Genomic DNA, 23,354 nt, shown 5'->3' with positions numbered 1-23,354 from the left:
TGAACAACTGTTGCTTTGCGAAGTAAATTAATAATTCGGAAATTGTTCCCCCCCCCCCATCATATAGTCATCGTTATTTATAATATACATGTATTTATATGAGTTAATATAAGACACAATAGACATCACATTTAGTTTCATACAGGGAACTTTTTCGCAATACGTTTGTGAAAGTGTCGAACAGGATCAAACTAACTACGTTGGAAGTCAATGTAAGTTTACGAATAATGTCTACGAACTTAATGGATATCCGAAAAAGCAGTTGCGCAATATTAAATGAAATGAAATGGAGGCTTTTACTTCCCACCTCTTTGCACCAGAATGCGATGTACAAAAGGTTAATTTCCTCCGGGTAAGTGCAACATTAGTCAACTCTCTCGGGTAATTGTCTCATCCCAAAGACTAGGCTTTTTAGATGTCCACGCATCCGATCTGCACTATTGCATAAATCCATCACGGATTAAAGATGGTAAATGTTGCACTGTTAATTATTACTTATTACTTAGAATACAAATGGGAATTGTTAACCGTATAAATCATTAATTTTCACAAAGTCAACCACTCAATGGAGACGTCGACTTTATTATGGCATACAATTTGACCATTAACTTTAATTATGAAATTTCACATTTACAAAGGAAATCACTCAATGGAGAGGTACGATTCTTTATGAATTACAATTTAAACATTTTACTCTAATATTGTTGTATAACATTTAGAAATGTGAAATAAGAGCCATATATAAATAAATAAAAACAATATAAACAACATTAGCTCATACTTCTGCAAGTTCATGACAGCATATGACCAGATTAATATCATAAAAATACGATTCAAGTCTCTAACGAGTTGATCTTGCAATGAAGATGTTTTTGACCCAATCGGTAAAGTTTAGAGGTGCCTATTACGTTGGTAATAACAAATAAACCAAGTACTAACGATCCGAACCGAAACAGCATTTAGGCGAAAAAATGGGAACAACACACGCTACAGACCATTCTCTCATTCAGAGTTGTTGTTCCTTGAGGGAACTCTGTAAGAGAGACTGCCTACAAATAGGAACGTACAAAACACAATATAAACAGACGAAGTCCAAGGTACGTAATTGATTTTAATTTCAATAGTCAAGGGAGAGAACTGATTACAAATGTAATATATGACATGAAAAAAAGCATGTATGTCTCACATGCCATCACACTGTGCAACGCTATATTCTTCATTAAAACATTGTACTGATGTCTGTGTCTCTTATTAGTTCAAGAACCCAAAAACAAAGACTATAGTGTTAGAGACCTTATTAATCATCACTTTATTGTGGGACTTTGCTTCTGGGGCAAAGTCCCAGTTTGTTATCGAAATGTCAATTCTTTTTCCACAGGACACACAGTCCAGGCTTCGTCAGCTGCATCAACATTTCTACATGTGTAGGCTTTCTGTAGTTAATGAATATAAATTGGAACATTTTTGCAAAACCGGAAGTGCCACAGGTCAACATGTGCAAAAAGTCGACAATCGGCTTTAGCAGGCGCATTTTTGCATTTTCTTCGGGTTTTCTTTTTTACAATCTATCCGTAATTTCTGACCTGATAGCACTTGAAAAATTCGTAGCTCACTTTTTTCGATCAAATTTTTCAATTTTTTTTGCAACTTTTTCGTTTTTGCATCGATTGATCTGAAATTTTTAACGCAAAGAAACTTTATTAATGTTGATAATATGATACAGTCAAATTTTGTACGTCATTTCCGCTATTAAACAGGAAAGCGACTAAATTTCAAATCTACTTCCGGTTGAATAATTTCCGATGTAATTTATGTAGGTCAACAAATTTTTTCTGATCTTAAGCAAGTAAAATTCTATGGCCGATTTTAAAATATAATCTAGACCGGAAGTGATTCTTTGGCCGCCATTTTGATATGACAGATTTTTTTAAACGCGAAATTCAGCCTCAGGGTTTAATTGGATGTGCGTATATGTCAATTTCGATCGATTGCGCAAAAAAACTGTGGGAGCCGATTTTTGATTTTCGCTTTTGCTTTTTTGCAATTTCCGTTTGAATTTTCTTTTCGAACGCTCATACCACGCGACCTTGACCTTTGATGACCTTGACCTTTATATGGTCAGGTCATTGACCTTGGCTATCAGTTGATACTTTGACATTTGACCTCCGACATGTACTTCCGGTTTTATAGCTGTCCGAAAAAAAGCCAAACCTGCAACTTTGGACTGCTCTAGCACGTGAGCTAATTAACCTAGATTTTTCGGTTTCCTAATGTGCTTCTCATGTTCTTTCCCTTGATATATAACAATCGTATTTATAAAGTAAAATTGAAATTCGTTATTTTTTTTCATATTTGAGTTTTTTTTTACAATATTTCTGTCTCTTTGAGCTTGGTGAATGTATATCTTATGACCTATTTGATGTAGAACCTTGAAATTTGGAACACAACTAGACGGGTTGAATTTCAAATTGTTTACATTTAGGAGGAAGGATACATTTGTTCAAAAAGGGTATTTGCACACAATTACCTCATCCTTTTGGCAACTTTGTGTGAACAGCTCAGTTGTTTCAGCTTTATAGTTACAAAAAAGGAACGGGTTTTAGAATTTCCATATTTTAACCTTTGATGACTTTTGTTGACCTATATCTTATGACCTGTATTATGCATAAGCTTGAAATTTGGTACACAACATAACATTTTGAATATCAATTAAATTATGTCAAATAAATGAGATGGGCGTGGCACATCCGGGTTAAATTACTCATTATTGAGATTTTTGGCATAACATAAAAAGGATACATTTGTTGAAAATGGAACTTTGCATACAATTACCTCATGTTTTAAGCCACTTTGTATTAGAAGGTCACTTGATCCAGCTTCATAGTTCCAAAAAAGAAACAGGTTTTGGAAATTTAAAATTTGTAATTTTTGACCTTGACCTTTGTTGACCTTGACTTTTGTAAGATCAAACGTCATTGGCATTGGCTATCTATTTATACTTTTATATTTGCTATCTTATGTCAACTTCCGGTTTTATAGCCGTGTGCAATTTGAAATTTTGATGACTTATATCTCTTGATCTTGACCTTTTTAGACCTCCTCCTTTACATGATCACAGGTCATTGACCTTGGCTATGAGTTGATACTTTGATATTTGACCTCCGACATGTACTTCCGGTTTTATAGCTGCTGATACTTTCATTTGTGAAATCTGGCGTCTACTTCCGATATTGGAATCTTGTAAATAATGAAAATTATTCTTGCACTGGACCTAATTATCGTCGAAGGTTGATTTTTTCAGGGTCTTTAGCAAATTGCTCTAGTTTTACATTTTTTTTTTGAAAGGACTATTATTATAAATGTGAGATATTATAACAATTGTTTTATGTCTACTAATTGACAAGTTTACAGTCTGTATTTCTCTCTGTTGTTGTCACTATCATTTGAAGCTGGCGTGCTCGACGGCCGTCAATAGGGTATACTTTCTTTGCCATAAAAAAACCAAATCAGTCATACTATTGAATCGGCTATTTGATTAGTGGGCAGTTATTTACGTCATATTTGGTTTATTTATCCACTATCTAGTAGAATGTATGTTCACTTACTGTCTATTATTTTAGAAAGTGTCCAAAACTTTTGGAGTTTTTGGACATTTTTGCCTTTACACTTTGTACTTAGAGGTAATTAAAGGAGGCACACCAGAAAAATTTTTAAATCTAAATTTGACATAAGTTTACTGTCCGACCACAATGTTTATTGAATCACGTTTTGGCAACCATTTTTGTATGAAATATAGTACTGAGAATCTTAGATTGTTTCAGGTTGTTTTTAATTTTTCAGTGTCATTTCCACACGAACTTTCTGAGAGGAAAGTGTGTTTATTTTAAATAGTCAAAATCATCAAAAACTATCAGAGTGTACAAAGAGGAATGAGAATTTTAGAAACTACAAGTATACATTGGAAATAACTCTACTTGAAGTAAAAATTGTGTTTCATAATCTATAATCATCAGATATATTTTCTCCATAGTAATGGTTTTCTATATTGGTTGTAAGACTGAAGGTCCAGTTGTCATAATCTGAACTCGTTTAAATTAGTGAGTTGTTTTGATGACATCTAATTTTACTGAGTTTGGCCATTATTTAATGCGAGATAATTACAATTTTTGTGTCGTGTTGTTCCATTAGGGAGTAATATAGACTGATATCTCCAATCGATTTACAATATGCAAATAAGTTGTCCTCGTGTCGACTTGAAAAGAATATAAAAAGATATCTACTATTATATTTTACTGCAGCTGTTCGCCCACTGGAGGTTTTCGCGAAACAGTTCCCTGATTTCCAAACAGTGACGATAGAGCGGCAAGAACTGAATAATACAATCTATTTATTGTGTTTCAATGCAGAAGATTTAAGATCAGCAGTGAAATTATTGCAATCTAATCTGAATGAATCCTTTTGCACAGTCGACATGAATATTATTATTTGTGTAAAAGAAACCATGTTTCTTAAACTATTTGTAGCAGCTATTATTTTAAGTTCTGCTTCAGTATTATGTAATGACAATCTTCCTGATTCTGATTCAAATTTACATGTTCTCATGAATCGGAAACAAAAACCAGTGTTGATAACACCATCATGTGTAGAATGTTATTGTGATTTGGACTGTATGGAATATGGAGATTGCTGTATAGATATATTGATAGACAATAATTTACATACTAAACAAATTGATCCGGGTGTGAACTGTGTTGCCCCTAACGCTACTGATGATATTGGACTACGTCATGTTAACACAAACAAGAACGGGTATTATATGAGAAATTATTACTTCAAGTCTGGAACTGTCAAGGAATTGTGTGACTTTCGATTTTTACCCGTTTCTTGCGCTGATGGTATATCGTATGTAAATATGGAATGTGCCTTAATGAACAAGGCTATAGACTGTACTCATTGGACTATAGAATCGGAATGTACGAATGTGATATCCAATCCGTCATGTATATATTACCATGTACCACCAGTGTTTGTAGAATTACGGTTGTGTGACATTCTCAGATCTTTTGAAATAATTTCAACTTGCAGAATGATGGAAGAGTTGACCAGCCTGTGTGAGAAGTATTTTAGTTTAGTATATGGAGAGGATGGTGGGGTTTACAGAAACTATTTTTGTTATAGGTGTAATGTTCGTAAAGAAGAAGCCATTCTCAGTAAAGCTAGGAATCCGTTTACAAGTTTGTTCGATTTCTCAGATACATTCAATGAAGCTGTAACGCCGTGTGACGGTCAAACTGCTTGGATGGATATGTATGCAGTAAGTATTTCAAATTTTAATTCTTTACTTCTCTGCAACAACAAACTCTTAATCACTATGGCGTGGGGAAAGCGGCAAAAACCTAATGCTATGCAGAAATATCTAATTCAAAACACAAATGTAATATAATGCAATAACAAATACCTAAAACGTCTAATGCAAATGATAAAATACAAGAAACCTCTGATACAAAATAACTTATACAAGAAACCTCTAATACAAAATACATATAACATCTAATGCACAATTTATTTTACAACGTGAAACATCAGAATCAGAATCAGTCCAGATATCTAAATCTACCCATTCTTTACTGTATTCCCATATATGGCTAGAAATCAACCAAGACATCCTAATAGATGACTTGGAAGAAATATTGGTAAAATTGAATAAAAGCTTATTTTGGCAATTTTCGGAGTTGAAGATATTATTCAAAGTTATTCTCCATGAACTGCAGTATTTGGAAGAAACAAATAAATTCCTGAAATCGGATCAAGAGACTGGTTTATGTTGTAGAGTAGAAGAAAAGTTACAGGTTTCATATAAATCTGAATATGAACCAGTATCTAATCAACTGTCGTGTTCGTATATAGAATTTGATCAATCAGAATTTACAGTTCAGGGAGATGCTGTCGTACCCCATTTAAATTTATCACTAAGTCAAACGAATGGCGAGTTTTCAGTCTTCAAAAATAAACTTTCGGTATGTTTCGAGTTGTTTCTATTGAAGACAAATTTGTCACGAACAAATGGAACTTATTACATTTCAAATGAATCTGGTAGTTTTGATGTAATATTATGGTATGTAACTATTGTTTGTATTTCACTCTCTATGATCTCACTCGTACTTGTTATTATAACTTATCTTGTATTTGGCGAAATGAGAACACAACCAGGAATAAACAATCTGACCCTTTCCTGCAACCTGTTCCTTGCACAACTCGTATTAATGGTTGGTTTTGATAAAACTAACCAAGTAACATTATGTAAGGTTTTAGGCATGACTACTCATTTCCTATGGCTTAGTATGCTATTTTGGATGAATATCTGTTCTTATCACATGCTCAAAGTTTTTGTTTTTAGTAAATTTGTCATTCACTCATCAAACAGAATTCTCAAACAAAGTATAATCTATTCTATATATGGTTATGGTACGCCGATTCTGATAATGACAACAACTATTGTAGCTAATGTTATCGCCACGTCTGGAAGCCATCTTGGATATGGCGGTGATATTTGTTATTTATCAAGTAAATTATTAGCTCTGTATGCATTTGTTATTCCATTATGTTTTGTTATTGTCAGTAATGTTACTTCCTTTGTTTGGACTGTTATTACCATCCATCGTGTGAAACAAGTTGGTAAACAATCCGGAGAAAGAAATAATGTATATATATATTTAAAACTATCAGTGGTTACGGGGGTATTTTGGACAATATCTTTAATGTCTAACTTTGTTGATTCTATTGTTTTGGACTATATATCTGTCATTTTGAATGGGTCACAGGGGGTCTTTTTACTTTGGTCGTTTGTTTTAAATAAATCAGTGTGGAACAAATGGAAAAAGAAATGTAGAAAATCTGTACCAGCCGATTCACCCACCATCATGACTTCAAGGAACACCATAATTTCAAACATTTTACATTAAGCCTTGCTGCAAGTCTATAGTCTGGTACCGGTACGTCAGGTTCTACTCGGTTCGGCTGCCGTATGTTAAATATATAAATAATTATTAATGTTACTATGTACACTGCATCTCGTCTATTTGCGCCTTTATAGATAGTTTTTTTGTATTGGTATAGCATAATTATTCAAAATCTGGGCAACAACATGTTTCAGGTTATTTTGTTGTATTTTTAATTACTCAATTAAACAAATAATATGATACTTTAAATGTCGGCTTATGAAATGAAATAATTCATGGCAAAAAGATATCGTAACGTAAATTAAAGATTGTTGTATGTATTTACATTGTTAGATCTAGAATTTGATTTTATTTGAAATTGGTTTATTAATTTTTATGATTAAACGAGTATTGACAGTCTACATAGTCAATAGTATTCAGTGTTTTATTTGTTACAAAGAATGATAATTTATTTGTGGAATGAGTGATGAAGTAATCTCCTGTAAATAGTGTCATTGTGAAATGTAGGAAATGAAAACAATAGCACTAATTAATTGTGATTTGGTTCCAAATACAAAAAGGCATTCAAATCAAATTACAGCTATTGAAAAATTTAATATTGTTTTGAATCAGAGCTACAGTATGTCGTGTTCTGTTCCATACGCTTGAGTGAAAATATCTGCGTTGTTTGTCTTTGACACTATTCATTTGGTTTTGATGAAAATGCTTTAGTAACTTAAACTAATGAGGAGATGGAACGAAATATAGACCTGAGTTATTTCCTTGAGTAAGTAAAACACAACCCTCCACTTAAAGTTCGTGCAAATCACCCCAACACTGTCAACGTGTTTGTATAAAAAAAATAACGACCTTACAAAACCCGAAATCCAAAGTCACATATTGGCGAAACAGTGGTTGCAGCTAATGACCTTGTCATGAGATGAGGAAGTATATCAATCATAAGTGAGTAAGTATTTTATAATGAAAAGTGGTATCAGGTGTCTATAAGAGTAAGCATAACTTACTTGGTGCCACACCCAGCAAATTACTTTTATGTGCACCCGTCTCAAATGACTCAGACTACGGCATTTTACAAAACAATCTAGTCTTTGCTAGAAGTTTCTGCATTAGTCCGTATTGGAAATGATTAACTAGCCAAACCTTATTACAAATCATCCGAGATTAAGATTGTAGCCCGATTATCCCATTAATGCGTTATTGGTACTATAAACTGTTAATTGTATTGTCGTTAATCTATGTTGGTTTGCTATAAACATTTCAAATGTATCTATAGTTACTGCTTTTCTGTTATGATATAAATGACACGAATTTTCTGAATAAGTCATACAGTCGTAAACACCAGCCCAGTGTCTTTCAAGCAACAGATACTGTTTATAAACCAAAATGAGAGAAATCGTTCATATGCAAACTGGCCAATGCGGTAACCAGATTGGTGCTAAGGTTAGATTTTCATTTTTTATTCAGTAAATACATAAGTATTTTCATTATTTGGTCAATAAATATACAACTCACGTGATTGCGATAGCCCAATATCCATTGGTTTTTGTGTACCATCAAGACTACATTATTTAGTAACATAAGTAATCGCAAACATAGACATTTTGTTTTACACGATATAAACATACATGCACGCTTTTGAACTATTTTTAATTTTCTATTGCGAGGATATTCAATAAATTGTACTATTATTTTTCAGTTTTGGGAAGTGATCTCTGATGAACATGGTATTGACCCTACTGGAACTTACCACGGTGATTCTGATCTTCAGTTGGAGAGAATCAACGTTTATTATAATGAAGCTACCGGTGGTAAATATGTACCAAGAGCCGTTCTCGTCGACTTGGAACCTGGTACTATGGATTCTGTAAGATCAGGACCATTTGGTCAAATCTTCAGACCAGATAACTTTGTCTTTGGACAATCTGGTGCCGGTAATAACTGGGCTAAAGGTCATTACACCGAGGGAGCTGAATTGGTAGATTCCGTCCTTGATGTTGTCCGAAAGGAAGCTGAAAGCTGTGACTGCCTCCAAGGATTCCAGTTGACCCATTCTCTGGGTGGTGGAACTGGATCTGGCATGGGAACTCTCCTCATCAGTAAAATCCGTGAAGAATATCCAGATAGGATTATGAACACCTTTTCTGTCTGTCCTTCTCCAAAGGTACGTTGTGTTATATTTTGCTGCCACTGCTGTTTTTTAAATGTTACATGTTTACCATGTAAAAATGTAAACTAATTTTATATGTTTTTAAACTGTCTGGACCTTGGTGTTTGATACCTAAACATTTATATTCATAATGATTACGAACTTCATGTATTTGTATTTTCAGGTATCTGATACCGTGGTCGAGCCTTACAATGCCACCCTCTCAGTTCATCAACTGGTAGAAAATACAGACGAGACTTACTGTATTGATAACGAAGCTTTGTATGATATCTGCTTCCGTACTCTCAAACTGACAACACCTACTTACGGTGACCTTAACCATCTTGTATCAGCCACCATGTCTGGAGTGACCACCTGTCTTCGATTCCCTGGTCAACTCAACTCAGACTTGAGGAAGTTGGCTGTCAACATGGTACCGTTCCCACGTCTCCATTTCTTTATGCCTGGTTTTGCCCCTCTTACATCAAGAGGATCTCAACAATACCGAGCTTTGACTGTTCCTGAACTCACTCAACAGATGTTCGATGCCAAGAACATGATGGCTGCCTGTGATCCTCGTCATGGTCGTTATCTTACAGTAGCTGCAATGTTCAGAGGTCGTATGTCCATGAAAGAGGTAGATGAACAGCTGTTGAACGTGCAGAATAAGAACAGCAGCTACTTTGTTGAATGGATTCCCAACAATGTAAAAACTGCTGTCTGCGATATTCCCCCAAGAGGTCTGAAGATGTCAGGAACATTTATTGGTAACACCACCGCTATCCAGGAACTGTTTAAGAGAATATCAGAACAATTTACAGCTATGTTCAGAAGAAAGGCTTTCCTCCATTGGTATACTGGTGAAGGTATGGATGAGATGGAATTTACTGAAGCTGAATCCAACATGAATGATCTGGTATCTGAATATCAACAGTACCAGGATGCTACAGCTGAAGAAGAGGGAGAATTTGATGAAGAAGAAGGCGAACAAGAAGATGCTTAATGTATACGTGACAATCATATTATATTTAGTATTTATTAAACTTATTAATTAAACTTGGGTTATCATTTACTACCAATTGAACAAATACTTCAAATACTTCTGTTAAAACTGACCAATGGCTCGTGGACATTAGGATACCTCCCAGATTATTTAGTTTAAAGTCTCAGTTCTGTTTATTTCCAAACTATTGACCTCAAAGCAATGTTGAAATATCACTAAGTGACCATTTTCGAACTTACATAGGCAGCATATGATTTCTTACTTTAATTCTGAAATTCAACTTGTAAATATACTAAAAGTCGCTTAAAGGGACAGATGCGCCATTTTTTTGGACCAATCATACTTTAGTTTGAGAAACGGGACTTTGTTTTAGCTAAACCAATCAGTAAAAATCCCAGTTTGAAGTATTTTAAAGGATTTATGCGATTTTCTTACATTTCTGGTACTTCTGAAGACTATTTACATATATTCAGTACTAAAATCAACCCCCAAAATGGCGCATCGGTCCCTTTAAGTAACCAGGTATCAGGTGTATTTTACTTATCTATAGATTGAATTTAACTGACCAGAGATTTGTAGGACAATTTATGATAAGACAACAGATCACGATATCAACTTGGACATATTTCTAACATTGTCATTGTGATTTCAATCCATCGATAATATGATTGCCTTGAAAGCTACCATCCTTGTCGGTCTGGCTGCCATTGCTGCTGGTCATCTGTGTATGATGAGTCCCCCACAGAGAGGATCTTTCCAGGGATTCAACAAAGCAGGTTAAAATCATTTACATTAATTTTCTAACTGGATCTGGATCATATTTTGAACTTATAGGAATAACAGTTTCTTGCACCACTTTTAAGAATAAATGTCTCACGAAAAAATCTATTCATTGATACTGTTAAATAAAACGAACTGGGGAGGTATTGCAGTAATTTCCATACCATAATAAAACAGTCTTAAATGTTGGTGAGGCTGATTACGTGGTTGTCTTGTCATTAACTATATTACAAGATAATCTCAAACAGAACTCTGATATTGACATTCTGATTTCAGTCCTCAGTCCATCTTTAATCAAAGATAAAACTTTTGTTATTCTTTCTTTATCATTGATCAATAACTGTATTTCAATCCTTGCAACATTGATATTGTGATTTCAGTCCATCGATAATATTGAAAGATGAAACTTTAATATCATTATAATACTTGTAGGTAATCCTGATTGTGCTCTGGTGAAGGCACCTTGTGGTGGACGACCAGCGTCAAGCAATCCTATTTTACTCAAGTAAGTTTACATGCAATATCAACAGCATCTTATTGTGAGCAAAGAAGGTAAATTATTTTGAGTATTTGCTCTACAAGCTGATAGAGCTTGACTTGGGTTAACTCGTAACGATTGCCAAGCGTAAATTTGATTTGTCTACCATTAATAAAATATGTACCAATGTACATGTATTCAGCACAACCCAAATTCGTGCACATATGTCTAAATTCTGTTAACTACGAGCGGTATGATAATGTGTACATCTAACCAGGCTTCAATTTAAGTGGTGGTATCGCAACGCAATAATTAGCGAAATTTGCTATCTTCTCTATTTTCCCGGGCTCGACCTGCCCTGTATCTTCTTCCTTGACTTCACTCCTCTCCTTCCTACCCTCGACTTATAATTCTCTTTATATCCCATGGCTCTCCTCCCTACCTCTCTAATCCACCTTCCTCTCCCCGTTTTTGCATTTGTTCTTCCAACCTCTCTTCCCGTATTTGATCATTTACATCTTTCTTCTTTCTTCCTGTCTACTTAAGGATTAACTGTCATCGTAGTTTGCGAGTCAAAACAACCCTTTTTGTTATTCAATGTCAATATACCATGGTTCGTTTACTCTAGAAATGGCTAGACTAAAGGCTGTTTTCCACGGGACGATTTTTTTCGCACGAAGCGATTTTTTTCGTACAGGCGCATGCGTATTGATAAGAAGTACTTAAAAAAGCGTCACAACGATCGCAAAAGAAGTAGGAATAGGTTCTACTTTTAAGGCGGTTTTCCATGTGTACTCTAGAAATGGCTAGACTAAAGGCTATTTCCACGGGACGATTTTTTTCGCACGAAGGGATTTTTTTCGTACAGGCGCATGCGTATTGATAAGAAGTAGGAATAGGTTCTACTTTTAAGGCGGTTTTCCACGGCACGATTTTTTTAGCGCGAAGCGAAATTTTTCGTCTCAAAATAAAACGCTCGACGAATTTTGATTTCGACTGTCATCGAAGATCGACGTTATCGCTATTTTAACGTCCTTGCCCATCAGCGACAAAATGGCGGCATTCAACAAAGCACTGCTATTAAGCTAGCGTTTATATTAACTAGTTAATTATTTTCCAGATTTTCTTTTATTTCTTCTGGATCCAAAGAAATTCGTGTGATTCGTTTGGACTGATAAATCGGCTATGCCGTTTTCTGCCATCTTTGACGTCATGACGATATGACGTTGACGCATAGAGTTATATATTATAGAAACTAGAGTCTACACTGATCACGTGACCGCGGGCCGACAAGTAGCCTTGTCCGCCATCGAGGACTTGACTTGACGTTAAAGCTTGACCTACTTATTGTTTTTGTACACAATATGCCTGAAAGTTGCTGTTGTTACAGGTGTTCTAACACGAGAAAGAAAGGGAATGGCTTAGCATTTCATAGGCAAGTCTATTATCATGATTTAATCCCATTCGGCCTAGCCTATTCTATGACGAAGCCAATGAAGGCTCTACCGGCTAGAATTAGAAACTAGACGTCTAGGCTCTAGGTCTATAGACTCTATAGAATTGGCCCACTGCTACTGCCTATAACTATAATATTTAGGCTATGTAGCCATCGGTTATATTTATGATTGATTATATCTAAAAGTCTGAAAGTCTCTTATATTATAGGCCTCAACTCCCTGACAACTAGTACCTACGGCTTACTAGGCCTAGGCCTATAACCCTTCACACAAACCTCTTGAATCAATTCCTCTTCGCCACCTAGCCTAAACAAACAATCAAATTAATAAACAGATAAATAGTTAAATGAACCTGCCATTCATGTTTCTACCTCAGGTTGCAATTCGTATAGTATCTGAGACTTTTTTGAAGGCACAACAACGTAACGTAAGCGTAAGGTACCGTATAAAAACATAAGTCTTAATAGGCCAAGGCTAGGCCTATGTACGTAGGCTACTGGTAGGCTATTAAGATCGATACTTAATAATGAGATATGTTTCAATCCAGATTTCCACTTATAGACCAAGAATTATCTGCTAAATGGGATGCTAATATCCGGAGAGAAAATTGTTCCAAGTAAACATCATGTAGGCCTAATAAGTCAGTGCCTATTTTTTGTTTTTTTAGCAAAATGAGCTTAACCCACCGGGCATTTTAACTCTTCATAACCTAAAAATTAATATAATGAAATAGACGAATAGATAGAAAAAAGCTTTATTCTCCGAAATAATGAAATGGAACTTGTTTTTTTTTTTTAATTTTCATCTAAGGGAAATAGACATGAAATAAGTTTGTCTATCGAAGATCGTCCATTGTAAACAAACAGTACATCCGGGTATTCATTCCGGAAACTCCCCGGAATCGTGATGGCTGACGTCGCTTCATGACAGCACGAATCTTTAACGTTGAGCCAATGGGAGTCACGTGATAAGTGTGGACTCTAGTTTCTATATAGAACTCTATGCGTTGACGCTGTTAGCCAAAATTCTCGCATCTGATTGGATAAGCCAATTGCGCGAAAAATTTCGTCGCGTAAAAGTAGAACCTATTCCTACTTCTTTTGCGATCGTCGTGACGATTTTATTCGCTGCAAATTCTAGCACTTCTGATCAATACGCATGCGCCTGTACGAAAAAATCGCTTTGTTCGAAAAAAATCGTCTCGTGGAAAACAGCCTTTACGCGCAATTAGCTTATCCAATCAGATGCGAGAATTTTGGCTAACAACGTCAACGTCATATCGGCATGACGTCAGAGATGGCAGAACACGGCATGGTCGACTTATCAGTCCAAACAAACTCTAGACCCACGAATTTCTTTGGATCCAGAGGAAATAAAACAAAATCTTGAAAATAATTAGAAATATTTAATATAAACGCTAGCTTAATAGCAGGGCTTTGTTGAATGCCATTTTGTCGCTGATGGGCAAGGGCGTTAAAATAGCAATAACGTCGATCTTCGATAAAAGTGGAAATCAAAATTCGTCGAGCGCTTTTATTTTGCGACGAAATATTTCGCTAGGCGCGAAAAAAATTGGCCCGTGGAAAACCGCCTTAATATACAGTATGCTTATTATTTTATTATCATTTTGTAATTTTAGACGTCATTGGTGAGATCAATCTGGAAACTACAACCAGAATATTTGGAATTGATTTGAACGAATTTTTTATGAAATAATAATCATCATTTTAATGGATTAGCAATGCTGAAATTTTTTGTGACTAATTGTTAATCAGATGTTTTAATGTAAATTGAACCCTTCATGTACCTCTGGCTTATAATATCAAGTTATATCTTAATATTTTGCAGAGCTGGTCAATCTTTTAGAACAGTGATACAGAAAAATTTAGACCATTTCTACTCTGGTAATCCAGTAAGTTAGATATATATATATCGAAACTCCGAAGCTTAAGAAAGAAAAACGTTTTTGCCACTAACGTAAAACCTTTGTCTTTGTAATCTTGATTGAATCACAAAGTGAGCTCTTAGTGAGTTGTGCTAGTATTTGTTTTCGCCTCACCTTGAGGTTTGTGAGTGAGTCTGAAAATCGCTATCGATTCGACTTTTAGAGAGGCCGTAGAAAGAAATTCTCTCATCTTGAATTATACATGAATTTACTGCACATCAGCACAACAATTCAACTAAAGTAATCTCTCCCACTGTCTGCACCATCTTCAATTAGGCAATATTCAGATGAAACCATAGGGCAAAACTAACTAAAAATGAACCGTTTCTCTGTAAATATCTGTATTGGTCGATTTATAGGTTATATTTTGGAGAAGGGGTATCATTGTCCGAAAAAAAAGCTAATTTGTATGTCTTTGTTTAGGGTCATTTTTCAGTATCATTCGGAACAACATCTAACATGAAACTGATTGGAACCATTCCTGACAATTCGGATCCTTCATTGAGCTTGTATGCGCTGAATGTTACAATCCCCTATATGCCGTAAGTACTCTATCAATAATTCCACGACTGTTAACATTTCTTTCCGGGGAAATTGCTGATTAAAAAGCAAAAAACACAGAATGACAGATACAGTGTTTTCTGAGTTGTTCAACAGTTTAAAATACCGATTCCAACAGCAGAATGCCTTCTTAGTGATAGTGTCTTCATAAAGAATGTGAAACTGTGAAACACTTAACGTGTATTTTGTCTCTATTTTTTGTATTACCAAAGAATTTTAGAAGTCGAAGTGACCAAATCCAATAAAGATATTTCATTGGGTAAAAAGGTCACAGTGACCAGTGTTTTATATAATACTGCTTCTATCAATACTTTACGGAGTATTCATATCAATGATAATAACTCAATGCGTTTCTATTTCAGTCCTGGAAATTACTTGTTTCAGGTAGGTCATCGCCTTTCTCTATATCACGACAATACACCATATGAATCATTACCAGTGTTAACGTTTTGCATCATTCAGTTAGATCCTGACCGATCTTAATGTTGCACATCCGGGTACGATTCATAACATAAACACCAACATTTATGTGGTGTGAATACAACTTATTCTACGTCAAAACAACAGAGACTGTTTTTGTTTAAGTTTTAATAGTAACCTAGTGTACTCAAATACCTGTGCTCGATTAAATTTTCAAATATTTTGCTATTCTTTGAACGTGATATTTGATAATCGGAATTGTCTTACTGGTACGGATTTTTATCATTAGATATTCCTGAAATATTGCTTTGCCATTCTGTAAAACTAAAAAATAGTCTGTTGGCTAATAAGAAGTATGTACGAGAAAAAGAAAGTACTTTCACGAGAAGAGACCAGTCAAATTAGAGGACATTGTTCTTCGTCGGCTATTCGGATTTGTCCATCAATTATTTCATATTATATTTTATTTAATTTAGACGCAGTATAACCACCAGAATCCAAACGTGGGAGCTGTGTTCTACCAGTGTGCCGATGTAACTATTGTTTAGAAGAATTATTGCCACTTAAAACCATTAAAGGACAATTAAAAATAATGTCTTTGGAATCTAAATACGGGTTCGAGTATTCAAAGTCAATTTCAGTTGCTTTTGTATGGTTGTTTCGAGAACTAGTTTTACTGTGTTTTTCCAATGGATTCAAAAGACTTTTAAGATATTACATTTTTTATCTAGGCAGTTATAGCGCGTATTTCCCACCAAGTCGATTTAGCTTGATTTGATATGGCTTGCTCTCTGATCTTCTATAGGGCTTGCTCTGGCCTTCTGTAGGGCTTGCTCTCATCTACTATACAGCTTAGTATATGGTTTATTTGGTTTAGTCTCTTTCTTCTCTTCTCTTCTCAAAAGTTTGATCTCTTATCTTCTATATAGCTTGATCTCTTATCTTCTATATAGCTTGATCTCTTATCATCTATATAGCTTGATATCTCATCTTCTATATAGCTTGATATCTCATCTTCTATATAGCTTGATCTCCTATCTTCTATATAGCTTGATCTCTCATCTTCAATATAGCTTGATCTCTCATCTTCTATATAGCTTGCTCTCATCTTCTATATCGATTGATCTCTCATCATCTATATAGCTTGATCTCTCATCTTCTATATAGCTTGATCTCTCATCTTCTATATAGCTTGATCTCTCATCTTCTACTTGATCTCTCATCTTCTATATAGCTTGATCTCTCATCTTCTATATAGCTTGATCTCTCATCTTCTATATAGCTTGATCTCTCATCATCTATATTGCTTGATCTCTCATCATCTATATAGCTTGATCTCTCATCATCTCTATAGCTTGATCACTCATCATCTATATAGCTTGATCGCTCATCATCTATATAGCTTGATCTCTCATCATCTATATAGCTTGATCTCTCATCATCTATATAGCTTGCTCTCATCTTCTATATAGCTTGATCTCTCATCATCTATATAGCTTGATCTCTCATCTTCTATATAGCTTGCTCTCATCTTCTATATAGCTTGATCTCTCATCATCTATATAGCTTGATCGCTCATCATCTATATAGCTTGATCTCTCATCATCTATATAGGTTGATCTCTCATCATCTATATAGCTTGATCTCATCTTCTATATTGATTGATCTCTCATCATCTATATAGCTTGATCTCTCATCATCTATATAGCTTGATCTCTCATCATCAATATAGCTTGCTCTCATCTTCTATATAGCTTGATCTCTCATCATCTATATAGCTTGATCTCTCATCATCTATATAGCTTGATCTCTCATCTTCTATATAGTTTGATCCCTCATCATCTATATAGCTTGATCTCTCATCATCTATATAGCTTGCTCTCATCTTTTATATGGTCTTCTCCTCCATCTTCTATATAGCTTGTTGTCATCTTCTATACAACTTGCTCTTTCGACGTCTATGTCGCTTGGTTAGACTTTCTTATAGCTTGGTCTCATCTTTGTATATACCTTGGTTTCATCTTGTATATTCCTTGGTTTCATCCTGTATATTCCTTGGTCTCATCTTGTATATTCCTTGGTTTCATCTTGTATAATCTTGGTTTCATCTTTGTATATTCCTTGGTCTCATCTTGTATGTTCCTTGGTTTCATCTTGTATATTCCTTGGTCTCATCTTGTATATTCCTTGGTCTCATCTTATATATTCCTTAGTTTCATCTTGTATATTCCTTGGTTTAATCTTTGTATATTCTTTGGTTTAATCTTTGTATATTCCTTGGTCTCATCTTGTATATTCCTTGGTCTCATCTTGTATGTTCCATGGTTTCATCTTGTATATTCCTTGGTCTCATCTTGTATATTCCTTGGTTTCATCTTGTATATTCCTTGGTTTAATCTTTGTATATTCTTCGGTTTAATCTTTGTATATTCCTTGGTCTCATCTTGTATATTCCTTGGTTTCATCTTGTATATTCCTTGGTCTCATCTTGTATATTCCTTGGTCTCATCTTGTATTTTCCTTGGTTTCATCTTGTATATTCCATGGTTTCATCTTGTATATTCCTTGGTCTCATCTCCTATACAGCTTGGTCGCATCTGCTATGTAGCTAGGTCTCGCCTTCTATACAGGTTTGTCTCTTCTTCTATATAGCCTGATCTCTCATCTTCTATATTGTTTGGTATCTTCTTATATATAGCTTCTATACAGCTTGGCCTCAGCTTCTATATAGCTTGGTCTCTCAACTTCTATATAGCTTGATCTCTATATAACGTGATCTCTAATCTTCTATATAGTCTGCCCCTCCATCTTCTATATCCCTTGCTCCTTCGACTTCTATGTTGCTTGGCTAGACCTTCTTACAGCTTGGGCCATCTACATAGCTTGGTCAAACCTTCACTATTGCTTGGTCTCACCTTCTATACAGCTTGGTCTCAGCTTCTATTTAGCCTGATCTCTGATCTTCAATATTGCTTGGTCTCATCTTCCATATAGCTTGGTTTCGTCTTCTATATAGCTTGCTCTCACATTCTCTATTGCTTTGTCTCATCTTCTATGTGGCTTGATCTCAACCTTGTCTATAGCTTGGTCTCACCTTTTCTATAGTTTGGTTTCGCCGTATCTATAGCTTGGTCTCTGCTTCTATATAATGTAACTTGTTCTCGTGTCTCAAACAATTTGTTATCTCCTTCTTTTCTTCATTCGTCATCTTCTTCATATTGTCCTTGAACCATTGGCTGTGTGTTTACTTATTCGCGTGTCTCGCTTCGTAATTAGATTTCTATCACGAGTACTCGTATTCAGAATTAGATGCTATGTACTTATGTCTCGTACATACGACACGATACATCCGTGCAATGTTCAAAGACAAAATACCTCTTTTACTTATGTCATAATACGTCTAATTCATAATGCAAATGTTAAATTATATAAAACCACCGACACAATACCTAAAATGATACGTGCAATGTCCTTTCACTTTCGACATTGTACATTGAACAAAGCATAATTGTCTTTGCGTCTTTTACATTGCACTAGTTACATTACATCTTCGTCTTAGTATCTTCTACATTGCATTAGCGAACGTGTTTTATCTCGACTGCATTATCATTTTGTGACTTGTGGGTGGAGCCTATCAGCAATATTTAATCATACACAATAACTTCTCCCCAAGGAACTCTGTGATGGACACTGACCACTAATTTAATTTACATCATTATTCAACTGTATAATTAGAAACCCTGTTTATCTTTGATTTTTGTCTATATTTTGAAGTCTGATCTCAAAGGAAACACCTGGCTTTTATTTGACACATTGCAAAATGTTCAGGAACTATCGTGGAAAAAATACTGAATTTGTTCTGCAACATTAGGGGAGTTAAAGGTGGTCTGACTACGCATTTGAAGCTACACCTGCTGATCATATTACTAATTTACATCTGTCTTAAACCTTTATTCAGTAAGACGTGGACCTTAATAATGTCAATTCAAAATGTACTATTAGAGCTAAGTCATAGATTCCGGGTAATAGCTAATGACATAAAATCTGGTCGATCACTTGATGAATCTAAGCATCAAATAGAAAGTGCGTATAACATTTTATCTACCCTCGAACTTGAATACTGTCAATCTAGAAAATTATAAATTACACCTTTCACAGTGCTTAAATTTTATTGCACGTGAAATTGTTGAAACCAGAAACCGAAGCATTGGCGGATCATTTGAACATTTGTGTTTTGGTGCTCCTAAAATTTTTATTCTTCCTGAGCATCTCATGTTTTTAATATCATGTAAATATACAATACAACAGATGGCAGAGTATTTTAATGTTAGCAAGAGCACCATCCAAAGAAGGCTATCTGAAAATGATATAAAAATCAATGACAAATACGGCAATATTTCTGGTGATGAATTTGATCAACTGGTTACGAACATTCTTGCAAATCATCTTAATGTGGGCTATCGAAGTGTATTGGGACACCTGAAAAGCAAGGATTATTACATCCAACTGAACAGAGATCGAGAATCAATGCGAAATGTCGACGACTTGGAAGGCTGTATTCTCCGCAAATTGAATTTGCAACCAGTGAAGAGGAGGAAGTATTCAGTTCTTGGATCAAAATTTTAATGGCCCATATGATTTTATATTGCTGATAGGCTCCGCCCACAAGTCACAAAATGATAGTGCAGACATTGAACATTTGTGTTTTGGTGCTCCTAAAATTTTTATTCTTCCTGAGCATCTCATGTTTTTAATATCATGTAAATATACAATACAACAGATGGCAGAGTATTTTAATGTTAGCAAGAGCACCATCCAAAGGAGGCTTCTGAAAATGATTTAAAAATCAATGACAAATACGGCAATATTTCTGGTGATGAATTTGATCAACTGGTTACGAACATTCTTGCAAATCATCTTAATGTGGGCTATCGAAGTATATTGGGACACCTGAAAAGCAAGGATTATTACATCCAACTGAACAGAGATCGAAAATCAATGCGAAATGTCGACGACTTGGAAGGCTGTATTCTCCACAAATTGAATTTGCAACCAGTGAAGAGGAGGAAGTATTCAGTTCTTGGATCAAATTTTTAATGGCACATATGATTTTATATTGCTGATAGGCTCCGCCCACAAGTCACAAAATGATAATGCAGTCGAGATAAAACACGTTCGCTAATGCAATGTAGAAGATACTAAGACGAAGATGTAATGTAACTAGTGCAATGTAAAAGGCGCAAAGACAATTATGCTTTGTTCAATGTACAATGTCGAAAGTGAAAGGACATTGCACGTATCATTTTAGGTATTGTGTCGGTGGTTTTATGTAATTTAACATTTGCATTTTGAATTAGACGTATTATGACATAAGTAAAAGAGGACGTATTTTGTCCTTGAACATTGCACAGATGTATCGTGTCGTATGTATTAGACATAAGTACATAGCATCTAATTCTGAATACTATTGACCTCCATAATAATTATCTATCTTAATCTACCTTAATTTTCAATTTAAAACTTGGTTCCAGACAGTTTCCTATTCTCTATTGGTCCTTAAGCCTTGCAGTTTCTGCAATAACTTAATAACTATATATAGTCAGTTCATTTGTTAAACATGCTAGACAAGTCTGGCTCAAGTGTGATCTGTGACTAAATTTCGATTCCCAATCAGATTAATTAATTACGCCACATTCAGGTTTCAAATCTGATCACTTATTAAGGTGAATTGATTAATCCACCAATCACAGTTTATTTAACGAGTTATTGAAAACTGTCAACATTATTACTGACTAATCAGAAGTGTTGTTACAAGCATTAAACAAAAACAAATGATACAGTTGGAAAAATGAATGTCAACCTATTTTGAATATTATAACCTTAAATATTAACTTGTCATCTACCAACCGACCAACTAACCACCAACGGCATTACCCCTTAAATTCGCTCAAGTACATCATTCTGAAATAGTTGCCGTATCGAATGTTTGGTACTGTTAAAAGTACGTATTTATGTCGTTTACACACGTGTTACGAAATGAAATTGATAAATATTTACATGTAGCCTGGATAATGATTTTGATAAAAGGTCTACGCATAATATTTTTAAGCAGTGTTGTCCGCAATTGTATGTTATGTCTTTGCTTTTAGTTTTTAGTTTTAATTTACCTTCTAGATTCGTTGGCTGAAGAAGAAGAAACGAGTTTCCAACTACTGAATATGTTAGAAGCAATTCATCCGTTTTTCTGTATGGGTTTAAATTAACAACAAGCATCACCAAGCACCCCACACTACACAATCATCATACGTCCTTACCTGGTTCATCATCATCTATGAAGTTTGGTGATCATGTTTACAAATATACTGGTGATTGTTCCTCTACCGCTGTACCATACACAGTTACTTCCCTTGATGATTTGATTGGCCATGAGTTCAGCCAGAATCCATTAAGTGAAGTTTGTTTTAGACACCATTCAACCTCAGACAGTCGAACATATTCCGCTGATGATAGTGAATATATCACCTCAAACAACCATTCTGACGGCACCATGAACCATCCAGAATCTGTACAGCAACGAATGCCATAAGATAGTTTTACTGCTTCATTTATTCAGAGAGGGAAGACGATAAAGCCTCATCAATTTTAAAGACAGACGATGTAAGTAATGGATATCAAGTCATGTTACCAACTCATCCAGACCCCGTCCGAATTTTTATGACACCGAGTTCCAAAAGGTTCACAATATGTTATAGTGGAACACTGAAAAACTGATTGTGCAAATCCAGGAACAATTGCAAATATACAAAAGAACAATAAGTAAAATAACGACATATTGTATTAGATATTACATAATTCTCACAATTTAAGCTATATACATTATACAACTTTATTAGAGATAATATAGAGTTAGATTGAAGAACGAGGCAACGAGAAGAAACACCACAGAACCTGTAAAAGAAGAATAAATAAGAACATTATGAATAGATTTAGGCATTGGAATTTATGTGTCTTTGCAAAATCAAAAATTGAACCAACCATGGAAAAGACGCTTAAAAGGTAATCATGTCTAGGGAGAGAGGGTAAACGAACATAACTTGTACAACGGCTGTATTTTAAAAAAAAATGTTATCATCTAATCATGTGGACGAGAAAATCGAAGAAGTGTGTCTAAAAATTATCGGCGATATTTTAGTTTGAAAAACTGTAATTAGTATTGGTAATTGAAGAAACCCGAAATCATTTCAAAGATTTAGAAGGTAAGTTACATTTCGTATTTAACGGAAACATAACAGATGATTCATAATTTTATACTCTGTAGAGAATTTTGGAGTGGGCCAGTGGCGCATGGCACCTTCGTAATCCTGAGGGTGAAAGTGAATATTAAGCCCTTTAACGGACTCTAAATGCTCAAACCAATCTGACATACGTTGGCATCTGGGGGACGCTAGTAGACCCACGACCTTAATGGGCTTCGACTAATTGGGCCTCGCCTCAGAGATACATCTCGCATTTTTGGCCCACCCTCAGGCATTTTTTAGATACTCCCCTGGTTGGACTTCAATAAAAAACTGTGATAATTGAAACAATACATACCTTTATTTATAA

At 35.0% G+C, this 23,354-nt stretch overlaps 2 protein-coding genes across 2 annotated transcripts in view; both read left to right on the top strand.

Moving 5' to 3' along the window:
* Positions 1-6,101: 6,101 nt before the first annotated feature.
* Positions 6,102-6,962, top strand: LOTGIDRAFT_143123 (hypothetical protein; the record flags this gene model as incomplete). Its single annotated transcript, XM_009052968.1, has 1 exon — positions 6,102-6,962. A coding segment is annotated over one exon (861 nt), but the record flags the coding sequence as incomplete, so codon positions are not given.
* Positions 6,963-8,294: 1,332 nt separating this feature from the next.
* LOTGIDRAFT_249377 (hypothetical protein) overlaps positions 8,295-23,354 on the top strand; it is an 86,267-nt gene continuing 71,207 nt past the window's right edge. Inside the window, exons 1-3 of the mRNA XM_009052972.1 lie at positions 8,295-8,399; positions 8,656-9,120; positions 9,290-10,108. Of these exons, the coding sequence (XP_009051220.1) occupies positions 8,343-8,399; positions 8,656-9,120; positions 9,290-10,108 (1,341 nt within the window). The 5' untranslated portion in view covers positions 8,295-8,342. The remainder of the gene's footprint in view (positions 8,400-8,655; positions 9,121-9,289; positions 10,109-23,354) is intronic.

The sequence above is a fragment of the Lottia gigantea genome (genome assembly GCF_000327385.1).
Source record: "Lottia gigantea unplaced genomic scaffold LOTGIsca_193, whole genome shotgun sequence".
NCBI classification, from domain to species: Eukaryota; Metazoa; Mollusca; class Gastropoda; family Lottiidae; genus Lottia; species Lottia gigantea.
Note: the sequence above shows the minus strand (reverse complement) of the source record. Positions and strands in the feature narration are given on the sequence as shown.